Source organism: Colossoma macropomum, unplaced genomic scaffold (assembly GCF_904425465.1).
Source record: "Colossoma macropomum unplaced genomic scaffold, Colossoma_macropomum, whole genome shotgun sequence".
Taxonomy (NCBI): domain Eukaryota; kingdom Metazoa; phylum Chordata; class Actinopteri; order Characiformes; family Serrasalmidae; genus Colossoma; species Colossoma macropomum.
In genome coordinates, this window is record NW_023495723.1 from 809,578 (window position 1) to 826,376 (window position 16,799).

A 16,799-nucleotide genomic window follows, 5' to 3' on the forward strand; every position below is an offset into this window, starting at 1 on the left:
CCTGTCTAAGATGGTGTTAATCTGTAAAACTCCACTAAAGTAAAACAACTAAAGCTCATTTTTCTCATTTCTTTTCAGACTTTCATCACAGCAACGCGCTCTCACTGCTGCTTGACTCTTTGGCTCCAACGACTCCTCCTCTAGTGAATCACAGAGAGTTGAATCGGAAAGAGTTGTTGCTTTGACTTGAATACGTCCTCGCCAATGATTCTGAGAGACGAGCTGCTCGGAGTCGACTCTTTTATTACAGGTTATAGATGTTTTCCATTTGATTCCTCTTTTAATCTTAGAAAAAGATCCAGGGCTGTTAAAACACCATTTGGGTCTGCAGCCCAACAGCCCGAACCGAGTCACAACCCTCATTCAACACATACAACTCACAGTAAACTGGTTTAAAACAGCAAATGGGAAAAACACAGAGGAACTGGCCACAACTTAACTGGATAAAAGTGATAAGAAGAAATACAACCTGATATTTACATTACAGACTCAAACACCATCATTATTAATAAACTGATCAATATAATGAATCATGAAGACTAATTTGACTGAGACTCTTAAACTGAGTGACTGATTAAGAGTAAGAATGAAAACAGGACCTACAGAAGGTGTTAAAAGGTGTTTGTCTGGTTAAATTATTGTATGAAATCACCAAACTTTGTTGACTTAAAATCTGCTAATATAAAATTAGGAGCCGTTATTATGAGTATGATTAGCATACCCAGATATCTTTGAAGTTGGGATGTGGGATTTCACACACCTGATTTCAGGACTGCATCTGCTAAAAACAGTAATAAAATATACATATATATATATATATATATATATATATATATATATATATATATATATATATATATATATATATAAATAATAATAATAATAATAATAATAATAATAAATACAGAAATCTGAACCTCTTAATAATTTCAGTGTAAAGACTTAGGTTTGCTTGTTTTAGAGTGAAGTTTGTATTTTTCTATTTTTATTTATATTTTTTGATGAACCTGCAGTTGCTGCACTGTTTAAGTTAACACAGTATTTTCATTACAGTGAACTGAATCGCTTCCTTCCACTTCTTGGCCACCTTGGGGGGACATGTCACTAAAACATGTGCAGGTTGAGGTCCAAAGTGAGATAGTATGGGCAGAGATACAAGCCAGTTCTGAGTCCCACAGCGGCCGAATATTGTTTGTAAACTTTTAAAAATCATCTAATACAGTAATAATGTTTAATCAACCATTATATCTCTTGCTTAACGCGCAGAACTTTTTTCATAAAGTTCATCCAGAACGAGAGCAGAGACAGGATGTACATCAGCGCTATTTTGTCAGTCATATTTATGTATTATAGTGCAGTTTGACATGTTCCGTCATCAAAAACAATTCAAATGGAAAACAGGCAAATCATTTAGCCTGACATCACTGTTCACATCACGTATATATGCTGCTCAAAATGTCAGCACCACCAACAACAAAACACCTTCCCACTGATTATTCTAATCCACTCAGATTAATAGCTCCAGCTGGGACGTTTAATAAAGAATAACTAGTAAATATGTTTAATTGTTTGTGTTTAATCATGTGTGCTGCTGTTTCTTGTCTCCAGCTGGTTCCACAGTGAAGCCCTCTGTGTCTCTGCTCCTCCCTCCTCTCTGCAGCTGTCTGAGGGTTCAGCCTCACTGCTCTGCCTGCTGTCTGGATACTCTCCACAGGGGGCGCTGGTATGCAGATAGCTCAGAGGTGAAGGACCAATGTAGAAGAAGAGAAGAGAAGAACGGCCGCTGTCACTACTAGATCTGAACCCTGCATCTTTTCACATCGTCCTATTAGCAGATTAGCTTGTTTAGAGCTGAAACCACTACATAAACAGCCTCATTCACTTTCCTACTTTAATACTACTTATCATTAAGTCTCTCTCCGTGAGTGAAAACGTTCAGGTCAGAGCTACAGTGAGACGAGAGCAGTACAGACAAACACCTGATCATCTACTATCACTGTGGTTTAACATGAGAGCAGGTCTGTGGCTGAATCTATGGCTCCTCACTCCCTACATACTGCACTGCACAGATCCTGAAATCAGTGATTCTACAGTGCACTAAATGTTAGACAGTCTGTTGTGCAGCTTTGATATTTGATCATACACTGCACTGTTTGTGTCTAGACACCTTTCACTTTCTCCTTTAGTGCTGCTGCCCTCCAGGATGTGAGTTTAGTATCCTGAGTTGACAGTCAGTGTGTCAGTAGTGGGAGTTTTAGTGATCAGTGTGTGAGAGTGAAGCTCCAGGAGGCTGCTGTGAGGGGCAGAAGTGGGATGAGTTGGGCTGTGGCTCCCCCTGCTGGACAGTCTGCCTGACAGACTCCATGATGGATCTCCAGCTGCTGTGGTCAGGAGAAACACCAGGAGCACACATCCTCTCACATCACCTACAGAGAAATGAATCATTTTCTTCACTTTAATAAAATAAATAATTAATCAGTAGATTGAAAACTAGATGAGAGAGATTGTAGTTTCTTTTTCTTTAAGGTTTCATTGAGATTTCAATGGATTACAAACAATATAGAAAACAGCACAAAGACACAGAGTTAATGAAGCTCAACTGTGAGTTTAAATAGACCCAGAAGTCTGTATCTTTAAATAAAGTGTTGATTCTTCTCAGACTTTCAGTGCAGTTTTAAAACCTTTGAAAGCTCACTTATAATAAATTGCTGTTTTATTGATATTTTACTTCATTTTCACAGTTTAGATTTTACAAACTACAGAAATTCACATCTTTTAATCTTCAAAATTCCTATAAAACACTGATTTAATGTTTAATTCTGTGTTAAACTTTACATTTCTTTCATTTCATTCCACACCTCCCTTCAACAATAACAGTCTAAAAGGAAACGTTTCTGTTTCTGTGTTTTGTCAGTTTGACATGGAGCTCACGGTGGTTTAAACAGAACAGCTCCATCTCTCCGCTGCTCTCACTGATAGTCTTCTAACAGCTATTAACCACAATGTGTCTCTAATTCCTCCTTTCATCTTTACACTTCACCAGTTCCTACAATCACAGCACATTTCACACTACATGACTCTCACTGTTCTCCTGTGTTCCTACAATACAGCTCTTTAAAATGAGCAGATCTTCCCATCAGCACTTTCAGAGTGAAGAGCCTCTTATGAAAGCAGTGCTCAGTAGTAGGTGATGCACTGTCAGGTGTTGTTTGAAGAGATGAAGCTGAGGTAGAAGATCTGAGTGTTTGTACAGCGGTTTAGCTCAGAGCTGTGGTTTAAAGGTGGTGAGGAGCTCTAATTATTAGAAAAGACTACAGGATCTTCTATTAGAGACAGAGTGTGTATGAAATATCATCTGCAACACTGAGACGATGAGACGGTCTGAGCAGATCAGTGTGTTGTGTTGAGTGAATAGTGTGTTAGTGTGAGTCAGAGTGTGTGATTGTGCTGCATCACATCCTCCCCCTCAGCACCTGCAGTAGGTCTCAGCTGCAGCAGTGAAGTCTCTGTGTCTCTGACTCTCACAGCTTTTTGTACGTTTTTGTATCACTGTGGACGCACCGTTACCATGACTACTCTGACAGTAGTGATCTCATGAACTGCAGTCTGGACTCCACTGATGGTCAGAGTGAAGTCAGATTCAGATCCACTGCCTCTGAAACCAGCTGGAATGCTTGACTGTAACGTTTCTACATCCGTAATCAGGAGTTTAGGAGCTTCTCCAGGTTTCTGCTGAAACCAGGACAGATGTTCATTTCCATTAGTCTTCACATTCACTGCAGGGCTGGTTCTACAGTTCAGAGTGACTGTTTCTCCGCAGGAGTCTGAGTCACAGTCGCCTGACCTCTGGATTCTGGAGAAATAAATAGATTTGAAAATTAATGTGTTTAAAGCTTTAATTCATGGTGATGAAGCAGATCTCAGTGTGGATCAGTGGTTCTCGTCTCCAGTTCTAGGAAACCGCTGCCCTTTTCACTAATCCATCGTTTTATCTCTCTGTAGACGTTCACTGATGTTATTATTCTGACAGCTGTGAAGGATTTTTTCCACAAATCATTTATATCCTGTATTTAGTTTGGAGTCCCTCATTGTTCTGGACTCGTCCTCGAATTTCAGTCTTGGTGACTATGACGAAGATAAAGTGACACACCTTTCTGTGTTGAGCTGAAGTGATACGAGCGCCTGTATTTCTGAGGTTAGTAACTGTCTGTAAGGTGAGGGCGGAGCTTGTTCTACTCAGCATATCTAGTTTATACTGTAAAACGGTGGTTTAATGTGTGAGAGAGATGTTTTTTCCTCACTGTGGTTCAGAAATGGTGGACACAGCAGACGCGTCCTCCCTCTCAGTGTTACTGTTCATGAAGACTCCACTGATAAAACCCTGCAGTGATGGAGGAGAAGATGAGGAGACGGAGCTGAACGAGGAGCTGTTTATTAGGAGGAGTAACGTTAGAGCAGCATCACTGTTTCTTCATCACTTTCTCTCTTTACCTTTCTTCCTTCTTTGTGTTCTTTATGTCTGTTAATTCTCCTTTTCTTCCTTCTTTTCTTTCTCTTTCCTCCATCCTTCCGTTTTTTCTTTCCTTCCTTCCTTTCTCTTCTGTCACTCTTTTCTTTATTCATTCCTTCTCCCTTCTGTTCTTTTTCTTCTCTCTTTACTTTATTCCTTTTTCTTCTTTGTCTGTTTTTTCTCCCTCTTTGTCTGTTCTTTTTTCTTTATATCTTTATTTTCTTCCTTCCCTTCTTTCATTCTTTTTCCTTGCATTCTTATTTAGTTTCTTTTTCTTCATTTCTTCATTTTCTTCATTAGTTTTTTCACCTATTTTTTCTTTATCTTACTCTTATTTCACTCCTTTCTTTATGTATTTAATTTCTTTTATTACATTTGAATGATGTTCTTCCAGCTTGTTTGCTGGTTGAATCTTTGGGAATCAATATTATTCACCTTTCTGTAAACTTGTAGTTCATCACAGTTTAGTTCTGATGTTTTTTACACTGAGAGCTGTTTAACTAACTTTAACAAATGTAAACATCATTTTGATTGTGTGTTTATGTTTTAGCTGTGCATGTATTTTTGGTTGCTAGGTAACAGACAATCAATTATCAACCTCAACTGAGTAGTTTAGTATTTTCTAACTGGAGCCGTTTCTTGTTCAAGAGCTCTTTTTGGTTTTTAAGTAGTTTTGGGGCAACTTCTCTCTTTTGTTTTTCCAGCCCTCTTTTCTTTTCTTTTTGTTTAAATACCCACCTGGGCTGCGTACCGTACTGCTCACCCCTCTACAAAGGTGTGACAAAGGGCTGCTGTTTGCCACAGCCTTAAGTACAGGAGTCCACAGGTGTGCCGGGTTGGGCCTAATCAGCCCGAGGGCTTCTGGGAATTGGAGTTCCTTGAACTTGTAGCACCTCGCCACCGTCGCCCTCTGCTGGCGGCTGGCGGTGCAGTCTGGGTCCTTACAATAAGATTCTGCAAAATGGGATAAAATTCCTATATTAAGGTAAGATTTGCTTCTGTAATACAAATTAGTGAAATCTGATCTTGACCTGCTCAGATCTGAACTTAGGACTAAAGACTGAGTGCTTCTGCAGTACGGCAGCTGATCTGTTCTTTTATTCTTCTGAGATTATGAGATTATGATTATTATGATTCCACATCTGAGTTTCTAAAGTAATTTGTCTCATTTGTGTGTCTTGCACACCTCAGAGCGTCATACTCTGCTGGAGTTTAAGGATCAGTGTCTAAAACTGACAGTAAGCATGTAAAATAGGTGCTGCAGTCCATATTCAAAGTATTGGAGAGAGTTGTCTGCCCTGCCCCCTCCTCCCCAGACACAAAGCTCCAGGTTGAGGACACTAAACCTACACGAATAAGTGCATCACGCATCATACACTATAGGTTGATCAGGTAATGTATGCATTTGCAATGTTTTCATTGTTCACAAATTTTAAACCAGCTCATGTGGGTTTTTGTAACTCTGTCAATGTTAGTTAGCTGGATGCATGGCTGGCTATGTACGGTAGCCAAAGCTAAGCCTGTTATCCCAAAAATGAAAGCCCACTGCTGTGAAAATACTCACTGCCTTGAACGAAGCTGAAGTCAGCTTCTTGTTTGAGTTTCCTGTTCTACCCTACATGGTGCAGCAGTTACATTCTGCCCCCTCAGCCTATTTGACAACTTCTTGTTCAACTTTTCAAACTTCTTAAATTGCTGGAGCAGAAAAAAAAAACAAACAGCTTCTATGTGGCAGATCATTTTAGGATGGAACCTCCACCACTACCACATGAACAGGAGGACTAGACTGAGCTCCAGCTCTACTAAACTACTCCTCTCATAGAAGTGGAAATAAAATGCTGTGTGCATTATTGCTTTGTGCTTATTTATAGATGTGTGTGTTGAGTTGTGTGTTAGTGTGGTGTGTTTCCTCTCCTCCACAGAGTGTGTGATTGTGCTGTATCACATCCTCCCCCTCAGCACCTGCAGTAGGTCTCAGCTGCAGCAGTGCAGTCGCTGTGTCTCTGACTCTCATAGCTTTTTGTACGGCTCTGTATCACTGTGTCAACACCCAGCCACCACTGATAGAATGTAAACTCTGACAGTAATAATCTCCATCATCTTGAGTCTGGACTCCACTAATGGTCAGAGCGAAGTCAGATCCAGATCCACTGCCACTGAAACGAGCTGGAGTTCCTGACAATAAGCTAGTAGCATAGTAGATCAGGAGTTTAGGAGCTTCTCCAGTTTTCTGCAGGTACCAGGCTAGACGATTACTACTATAAACTGCAGTGCTGGTTCTACAGCTGATGGTGAATGTTTCTCCTGGAAGAGCAGATTTCACTGCAGGAGTCTGAGTCACAGTCGCCTGACCTCTGGATCCTGAAAATAAATGGTAACAATTCAAATACATATGATATTTTTAGTATAAGCCCCTCATACCCTGTATAACAGTATTAATGCATAACAGTGTGTTACCTTGAGTCCAGAAGATCAGAGTCCAGATGAAGATGGTGGTCAAAGTCATGTCTGCTGTGGGTGAAGTTTGTGGGGCAGCAGCTCTCAGTCATGAAGTGTTAAACTCACAGGACTATAAACTCTCCCAGAGCACTGAAGCATGTGCTGATAATGCAAAGTCAGCTCTCTCTATGGAAATGACTCTATTGGCTGCAGTGATCATGTGACTTTGAGTATAACAGCATGGAAACAGAAGCAGTTCTTCACGGTTCAGTTTAGAGCTGCTGAATATCAGACAGAAGCATGAAAATGTTTATATGTGTTTTTTATCAGCTTCTGTTGTTGCTGAAATGTGTTGAACTGAACACACTGTAAACTGTTTAAGACTGTTTTATTGTGTATATTGTAGAGATTTACTGTCAGTTTGAGGTTTTTGCTGTGATTCATATGTGAATCTTTACTCTCCTGATCTCCACAGTTGATCTTCTCACAGCTCAGCAATCTTCCTTTCCAGATCAGTGTAATATTCTCTTAATGTCCAGTGGGGGGCGATCTCATATTGTTCAGTTTAAAGTGTATCAGTCTTTCTCTTGAGGGATTTTGCAGCTACTGCTGTCAGTCTGTCTCTCAGTGCAGGAGTTTTTGGTGGAGGAACTAAACTTCATGCAGGGAGTAAAAAAATACACATTTTATTACAATACTTTTCTCTCTTTTAGCAGGAAATCAGCTTATGTTAATTTATTCATGTTAATGTTGTTACTCAACAGAACCAAAAAAATATTTTATACACAGCAGCTCTTCAACTGTTTTCTGTACTTGTAATAATTTATTATTATTTAAATCCAAAGATTAAATTAAAATCAAGTTAAATAATCAAAAAATGTAAATATTTTAAAATACTATTATAGTTTTATAAATGAATAAGCAATTTGAGAACACATATAATAATGTGTGGCCTCAGTTCAAACAAAAAGTTTAAAAAAGTAAAGAAACAAATGTTCAGGGTTTCAGAATTTATACGTTTATCTGCTGATTATAAAACTCATCAGTATTTAATGACTGATATGAAAAAGCTGTTAGTGAAGCACCGAGAGAGCAGAGTCTTTAGAGCAGGAGGTTTTTGTACAGACGCTAAATGAGTTTGTATCACTGTGGAACACTTTTGGTGGAGGAACCAAACTGTCAGTTGGCCGTAAGTAGCTTTTTATTTCTTATTCATAATTAATCTGGTAATAAATTCTGGAAAATAAATGTACTTGATGATTTTGTACATCATGTTTAGTATTTATTAGTTTTTTTATTTATTTAACAGTATCAGTGTTTACTGTGTTTGGAGAGTTTAATCGACTGTTTCTGAAGTGTAAATAGTAAAAGTATAAATGTTTCAGTGAATTTCTCTCAACTTGCCTTTAATTACTGAGTTTATTTTAACAGTATAAAGATCTGTTATTTACAGTAGACTCTCAGTGCAGCTCTTTCACTGTAATTCTTATTCTCACACTGGATTATCACAGTGTAGGTTATAATAAATACTTACAAATATTTTAAGAACAGATGTAGTCTTTTTTTATTTTTAAGCTAATTATTATTGCTATTCTGAATTAAATTTTCAGTTATTGCTTTACAGAGACAACATTAACGTTAATGGCAATATTTTAAATTACAATATGTATTGTCAGAATTTTAATGTCTAGTATAGAAAATATTCAAATGTTTCTAAAACCAGGACAGTTTTAATGGCCACAGCTCTGAGAGGCAGTTTAAACAGTAAAGCAGGTTATAATTAGAGAGTGAAACATTTTAATGCTCCACTGAACTCAGTTCAGCTCTGTACAAAATAAGAGAAGTGAAACCCACTCTGGTGTGTCTGTGCTGGTTGATTGACACATGTCCCTTCCTGTGTTTGTGTCTCCTAGGTTCATCCCCGCCCACCCTCACAGTCCTGCCCCCCTCTAGCGAGGGGCTGCAGCAGGGGAAGGCCACACTGGTGTGTTTGGCCAACAAGGGCTTCCCCTCAGACTGGAGGCTGAGTTGGAAGGTGGGTGGGAGCAGCTGGAGCTCGGGGGTTAGCCAGAGCCCCGGGCTTCTGCAGAAGGATGATGGCCTTTACAGTTGGAGCAGCACCCTGACCCTCCAGGAGGAGCAGTGGCTAAAGAACACAGTGACCTGTGAGGCCACCAAGGACTCCCAGCCTACTGTCAGCCAGACACTGAAGAGAGATCAGTGCTGAGCAGTGAGAACCACGCGGGGGTTTCAGCTGATAGAGCTCCTCTCACTCTCAAATGAGCTCAAACACGTCTGTGATTAATGCTGAAATGATGATCTGATTATTTGACTAAAGAAAATAAAGAGTTTCAATCAACAACACTGTATGTTTTACTGTCTGATGGTAATTTTTTTCTTCTTTGTTAGACTAAGAAATACTTTAGAGAGTCTTTAAGTCTGTGAAGTTCAGAGAAAGTTCTTGCTGTTAATGTAGGAGAACATTTCCAGGCACATCTAATGATGTACAGAGGTACATTAATGATCATGAAGGAGATCAATGAGGGAGTAAAGTATCTGTAAATTAATCTTTTCAACACAGGTTTATTCAGCTTAATTATTACGTAAATAAATTATATTTATACTTTAATGCTGTTATACTGTTGTTAATGTATATAATCACAATATTCAGGCCACAGTCTCCTCTGTATCTGTAGTCAGTCAATGCTAGACTGAGGGCAGGTTGGATCTTCATGCTGGTGCTGAAACTAAAGTGATGCTGCTCTGAACTCTAAACTCTGGAGATGATGAACATCTGGACACAGAGCTGCTTCTTTCTGGGAAGGGAAGACCATCCTGCTCGTGCAAATCTGAGTTTCACAAACACAAAACCCATCAAGACTGAGGAAGATATGAATGTGTGTGTGAGTGTGTGTGTGTGTGTGTGTGTGTGTGTGTGTGTGTGTGTGCAGCACATTAGAGAACTTCACTTTCACACTCATTTACATTTCTGTTCATTTAGGCAGTGTGATTATGTCACTTTCCTACATCTGATTGGACAGAATGACTGTTATTTTAAATATGAAGATTGTTTTATTCATAAGAAAGAAACCAGCATTTTCATATTTTACAGTGACGTCACACTCCTTTCTAAGAACAGCTGATGGGGCAGTTTGGCTTGAACAGGTCATATGAGTCTGAGATCTCAGTGAGATTAAGGCTGTTTCTTTAAGGTGCAGTTCACTCCACTTCTTCACCAGATAGTTCTTTACAGATGGTACAGATGTTGAGTTACTGTCTTGCTGAATAATGACAGGCTGTGTATCGAGCCTTAATCATGATGTAATGACATCTGAAGTGAGGCTGTGATGATCATGTTGTCATCAGTCACTCAGAGAAACAGGATGAAACAGAAACAACAGCAGGAAAGATCAAATCTATGGCTAAGAAACTCATCATGAGAGCGAGAGAGCTTGTAAACTCTTGTAGAAGCTGCCAGGTATAAATACACAAGTCCTAATGCGTCTCTGATGGGAAACAGTAAAGCAGCAGCTCCAGGACAGAGACAGTGTTCAGCAGCCTGACAGACCTGACACACTTTATGAACAGTGTCTGTTCTTTTAGAGCAGTTCAGCTCAGAAACGGAAAGATTCAACTAATTCAGTTAATGCAAAACTCTCTGCTCTCTATCTTTCTCTCTCTCTCACTTCATCTCTCTCTCACTTTATCTCTCTCTTTTACTGATTTTGCACAACTTGGTGAAGGACCTTCTCATTTCGCTCTCTGATCAGGATTTGAACAATGAAAAGAATTAGCTGTTGTCAAAATTAGTTTTCAGTTAAAGACATAAAGGTATTAAAGAATGGATTAAATTAACTAAGAAATCGACTAAATAAACGGCTGAATTATTCAATCTACTTTCATCTTTTGAAATCTAGGCTTATTTTACATCATTCTTTCCTCTTTATTGGCCACTTACGAAGTATTTATATGAGACAGTCACATACTGTATGCTGTTTTTTTATGGAGACCTTAGACTAGTCAGATATGTCATCATTTATGATGTAAATCCTCACAGAATTTTAAAATTTGTAGGAATTCAGCCATTTTTGTACCAAAATAAACTTACCACCTCCTAAAAGTTTTGTATTTTGCACACAAACTGAGTATCAAAAAAGATAGCACTACTAAGTAAATGTGTAATATAATGTTGTTTATTAAGTAGCGATGATGTGAAGATGATGAAGGAGACACCACTGACACCCTCTTCCTTGTATAAGATGTTTATTACAAAGTAAAACAGTATCAAATCAAGCACTATAAAGTATCCATGCCATTTCTAAAGTGTCCCCTCCAGAACACTATAGCCAATGGCTGCTTGTTTTCAAAAAAGGAGACAGAACACCTGGTCCTTATTAAAATCTCATCTATTTGGAATTTGGAGAGGCCCACTCCCTATGGGGACCTTTAAACCAGGGACCCCCTTAACTTAAACATTCCAAAACCTGCAAAAACAGGACACTACAATATCAACTTATACTAAACCTTAAGAGTGTTTTTGCCTTTTTCTATAAAAGCACTCTTCTAAATACACCTCATATTCCCCCCTTTGAGGCTTCCGCAAAGTCTCGAAAAACCAAAAAGTAACACATACATGTTTGCAGTTGTAACAAAATAACAGTTCCACCTACACATGATTCCTACAGCATTAGCTTAGCAATTCAACAACTTTCTGGAGTGTGAGAGTGAAAAAACCTGTCAGGCAGCTATCATTCCTGCAATATCCGTCAAACAATCTAGACAGGAAAAATTCTCTCATGGCCCCTCTGCCTTAGGCGACCACATAAAGTACTCCAGACTATTTTAAAAAGGAGGAATTTTAATAAATCGTGTAGGGATATGACCTAAGCAAATACATATGGAAACCTCAGAAAATAAAACCAAAACAATGTCCACATTCAGGCTGGTCGACCCATCGGACCTTCCAATGAACCTTCCCCTGCCTAACACCAATGTCCCTAAGCACCGAAAAAAGAAAACAAGATCTGAGGTCCCAATGTACTTACCCCATAACAGAAACCATCAGTCTTCAAGCAGTTAAAACAAAGAAAGTGTTATAAATTTAAGTACTACTCATGCAGTAAACAACTCAAACACTCAATCCAACTATTATGTCTTACTAAGATTATCACTACCTTATAAATGTCCTCTATCAATATCACACATTACAATATAATAGAACAAAATCCAATACTATGCAAATATATATATGAAGTCTTAAAAATGTATCACACTGCAGCTCCTCAGCAACGTTGACTCTCAGTGTAGTGTCGATGATGTGTTGACTCTGGGCATTGTATCACTCCTTATTCAAAGTCCTTCAGTCCTATTGTCCATGCACATCGGGGTCCCCGAAGATCCAACCACCCTTACAGTGGTTTTCCCCCAACATCGTTCTTGAAAGAAAGAAAAGAAAACCACCAACCAGTATCTTTTGCAAAAACAACAAATGGAAATTGAAACATCAAATATGGATTAACTCCCTAAATGTGAAATTCACAGTATCATACTTTCACATTATTCCAAGTTATAAACCACATTTTCCATTTCCCCCTGCTATCGTCCCACTCTATAGTAAGAGACTACTAAATACCCAAATAGTAACAGAAATAAATTTTAAGACTATAATAAGAGTAGATATTCAAAATGGATATTTCTCCATCAGTTCACCTTCTATCACCACTTCATCATCGTCTGTGTCAGTCCTATGTAGTAACGGCATCTGAACTTGATCTCCAAGCATCACAACACCAACCCATCTCAATATCGCAAAGGTGAACAACAACGTACAGAAACAAAACATGACACTCAATGATATAAGAAGTGCTACCATAATCTGAACCAGCACTGCTCCCAACGGTCCTAATTTCTCCTGCAACCAAGCATTCGCAGACCATCCAGCTCCTTCTGATGGGCCAAACGCATCCCTTATATGCTTCAGTGCATCTATGACACTAGTCATATTGTCAGAACTATCAGGAATCAAAGTATAACAAGCATCACCAGTTAAGTTCAAAGCCACACATAGGCCCCCTTGTTTGGCCAACAGATAATCAAGAGCCATGTCATGTTTAGGCAACGTCAGTCTGTGACTCTTTTGAGTATTTGACAAGTATTCAAAACCTCTTACAGTCTCATTTGCAAAAACCCTGTAGGGTGTAGGTAATATTATCAGTGTGAACTGCCGAAAATGTCACACCATACCATGGAAACAATCCTATACCCCACTTCTCTCCTAGACTTATCCTCCAATGATAGGACTCCAGATTCTGAAATTGTGCCAGTTTCCTTTTCTTCCTACTCCCAGAAATAGCATCAGATTGAACCTCATCAGAAACTTTTCCCTTCTGGACAGTAAAAACCTCATATGGCAGCTTCAACGTTGCCATATAACAGCATCCTGTCCACCCATACGGTAGAAATATATATGCCTTATTATCACAAACCCCACAGATTTCACTTCCAATGGATCTGGGATTGCTATTATCATATTTTCATGCTGATCAAGTAAATTCACATGTGGTAACTCTCCCAACCAAGAACAATTATGTCTAGGTCTAAACAGATGCACTGACAGAGCCATCACCTTATCCTCTGCTGATTGCTGCTGATAAAACAGCCACGATCATGCATAAGATTGACATTTAAGACTTAATGGTTCTGGTACCGTCTCTAAACTTGCAGGCCATGTGCCTGGTGTTGGAACTTTCACCACACATGGACAATTCTGATCTTACAGAATGAGTTAACTGCTGGAACCATAAGTTCCTACCTGCCCCTGGGTCTGTGATTTGTAACACCATAGGAATCAAATCCACATGCCTTTCACTTAGTTTCTCTCTTCTGTAATACACGATAATGGTCAGTCACATCTTCTGGTGTCCAGCCAAAGTCAAAAAACTCCTCTTCCACATCTAAAATAGTCCTCTGAGCTGTCACAGATGAATCTGCATCATGCTCTTCCATCTGTTCTCTAGGTTCAAAAACCTCATTACTACTATTCTCACTAAGCTCTATCTTTAACATAGGTTTCTGGGTTATATTTACTCCTTCTTTAAAGTTCAAAGATGTCATATCAGGTGTAAAAATTGTCACCATCCTTGTAGTAGCCTTCAATCCCTTCAAAGTCGTAGCTAAAGTAATAGCCTGAATTGACGCATTAACATTCTTAGTTGTTTCCAGAGCTAAAGCAGGAAGCTTCATCGATGTAATATTCACCCTTGGAGTGGTTGCTGTAGTGAATCATTCCTGAACACTTGTAGCAACCATGAACACTCCCAGTAGAACTCAAATCTTCTATCACAACTACTACCTTACGAGTTATATAACCCTCTCTCCACACATTTTCTTCTGGCTCTCTTGAACCTTCAACATCTCCTCTCTTCTCTACCTTCAGCAACTTACTCCTCTTTTGTTTCTTACTTCACTTTTTTTTTCTCTATTTTCTTTCCTCTTTTTTTCCCTTTAATCTAATTTCCTGAGGGCCCTGGGCTGTAACTTTTCGCTTTTTTCCTCTTTTAACCCAATTGACTATTTCTCTAAGCCAACTTTCATGCAGTGACTAATATACACGTCGTACCGTTAAGAAGATAAGGGCCCAACCTTACTTAATCTTGCATGGTGTTATTTAGCTCAACTTATCGTTACTAATTAGGCTATTCTACACTTTTACATCAGCTTTCCTTTTCTCTATTACACTCCCCCTTTTTAATGCGGCGTGCACAACACAATAAACCCCAATTTAGAACGGAGAAGCACTCCAAACATCAACACAGCATGGCCTGCACACACACATGATTCTTTACGGTGCGACTAGACAGCAAACAACCAACAGCCCTAATGAACAAACCAGCGCACAATTATGCAAAAATCTCACCTGAAATGCCGGCAGGTGCGGGAGTAAGTGCCCTAAAGCTGTCGGCGATGCAGCAAGTCACAACATGTCCGAAGTTAGTGATGCCAAAATGTTGTTTATTAAGTAGCAATGATGTGAAGATGATGAAGGAAACTCCGCTGACACCGCCTTCCTTTTATAAGATGTTTATTGCAAAGTAAAACAGTATCAAATCAAGCACTATAAAGTACCTGAGAGGGGATCCGTGCCATTTATAAAGTGTCCCCTCCAGAATACTATAGCCAATGGCTTAAATAGGCTGCTTGTTTTCGAAAAAGGAGACAGAACATCTGGTCCTTATTAAAAGGATTTCATCTATTTGGAATTTGGAGATGCCCACTCCCAGGGGCCCCCTTAACTTAAACATTCCAAAACCTGCAAAAACAGGACACATGGTACTGCAGACACTACAATATCAACTTATACTAAACGTTAAGAGTGTTTTTGCCTTTTGCTATAAAAGCACTCTTCTAAATACACCTCAATAGGAGCCACTTTCCTCTGCTGCAGTACTGAGTGATTCCCCACATCCCACACACACATCATGTGTTCAGCTCTAGATTAAACCACACTCAGGTTCCACCACTGACACATGAACAGTAGGACTAGAATGAGCTCCAGCTCCACTAAACTACTCCTCTCATAGAAGTGGAGCTGAAATGCTGTGTGCATTACTGCTTTGTGCTTATTTATAGATGTATGTGTTGAGTTGTGTGTTAGTGTGGTGTGTTTCCTCTCCTCCACAGAGTGTGTGATTGTGCTGTATCACATCCTCCCCTCAGCACCTGCAGTAGGTCTCAGCTGCAGCAGTGCAGCCTCTGTGTCTCTGACTCAGGGAGGTTTTTGTACGGCTCTGTATCACTGTGTGAACCACCAGACACTGCTGATTTGATGTAAACTCTGACAGTAATAATCTCCATCATCTTCAGTCTGGACTCCACTGATGGTCAGAGTGAAGTCAGATCCAGATCCACTGCCACTGAAACGAGCTGGAGTTCCTGACTCTCTACTGTTAATCAGTTTAATCAGGAGTTTAGGAGCTTCTCCAGGTTTCTGCAGGTACCAGGCTAGACGCTGACCATGACTGTCACTGTACACTGCAGCGCTGGTTCTACAGCTGATGGTGACTGTTTCTCCTGGAAGAGCAGATTTCACTGCAGGAGTCTGAGTCACAGTCGCCTGACCTCTGGATTCTGAAATAATATAATGAGAAATCAAGGTGACTCATAAATACATATGATATTATTATTTTTAAAATAAGCTCCTCATATGCACACACTTTAATATTTTCATAAATCATCTTCATAAAGGTACAAGGATCTACCTTGAGTCCAGAAGATCAGAGTCCAGATGAAGATGATGGTCAAAGTCATGTCTGCTGTGGGTGAAGTTTGTGGGGCAGCAGCTCTCAGTCATGAAGTGTTAAACTCACAGGACTATAAACTCTCCCAGAGCACTGAAGCATGTGCTGATAATGCAAAGTCAGCTCTCTCTATGGAAATGACTCTATTGGCTGCAGTGATCATGTGACATTCAGTATAGCAGCATGGAAACAGAAGGAATTCTTCATGGTTCAGTTTAGAGCTGCTGAATATCAGACAGAAGCATGAAAATGTTTATATGTGTTGTTTATCAGCTTCTGTTATTGTGTAACGGGTTTACTTCTGCGTTGTGTTGGGTTGAGTGATGAACGAAGTGATGACATCAGCACACCAGCTTAACATGAGGGAGCATTTTTTTTCTCCACCTGCACAGAGTTAACAAAGGGTGTATAAACAGGCTTCATTAGCTTTTCTCTCTCTCGTGCTCTCAGCTGCGCCTTCTCTCACAGTGGCTTTTCCAAAGAGCATTTCATCAATCACATATTAAAAGAAAATAACAATAGCAATAACAATAATAATAATGTGTATATATATA

At 39.4% G+C, this 16,799-nt stretch overlaps 3 gene segments (V, D, J or C); 1 reads left to right on the forward strand and 2 right to left on the reverse strand.

Annotated features, from left to right (window-relative positions):
* Positions 1-3,196: 3,196 nt before the first annotated feature.
* On the reverse strand, positions 3,197-7,157 carry LOC118802868. The segment is given in 3 exon segments: positions 3,197-3,808; positions 6,808-6,871; positions 6,968-7,157. Coding segments are annotated over 3 exon segments (375 nt in total).
* On the forward strand, positions 7,144-9,301 carry LOC118802850. The segment is given in 3 exon segments: positions 7,144-7,169; positions 8,032-8,138; positions 8,863-9,301. Coding segments are annotated over 3 exon segments (447 nt in total).
* Positions 9,302-15,740: 6,439 nt separating this feature from the next.
* LOC118802866 lies at positions 15,741-16,278 on the reverse strand. The segment is given in 2 exon segments: positions 15,741-16,075; positions 16,207-16,278. Coding segments are annotated over 2 exon segments (384 nt in total).
* Positions 16,279-16,799: the final 521 nt, after the last annotated feature.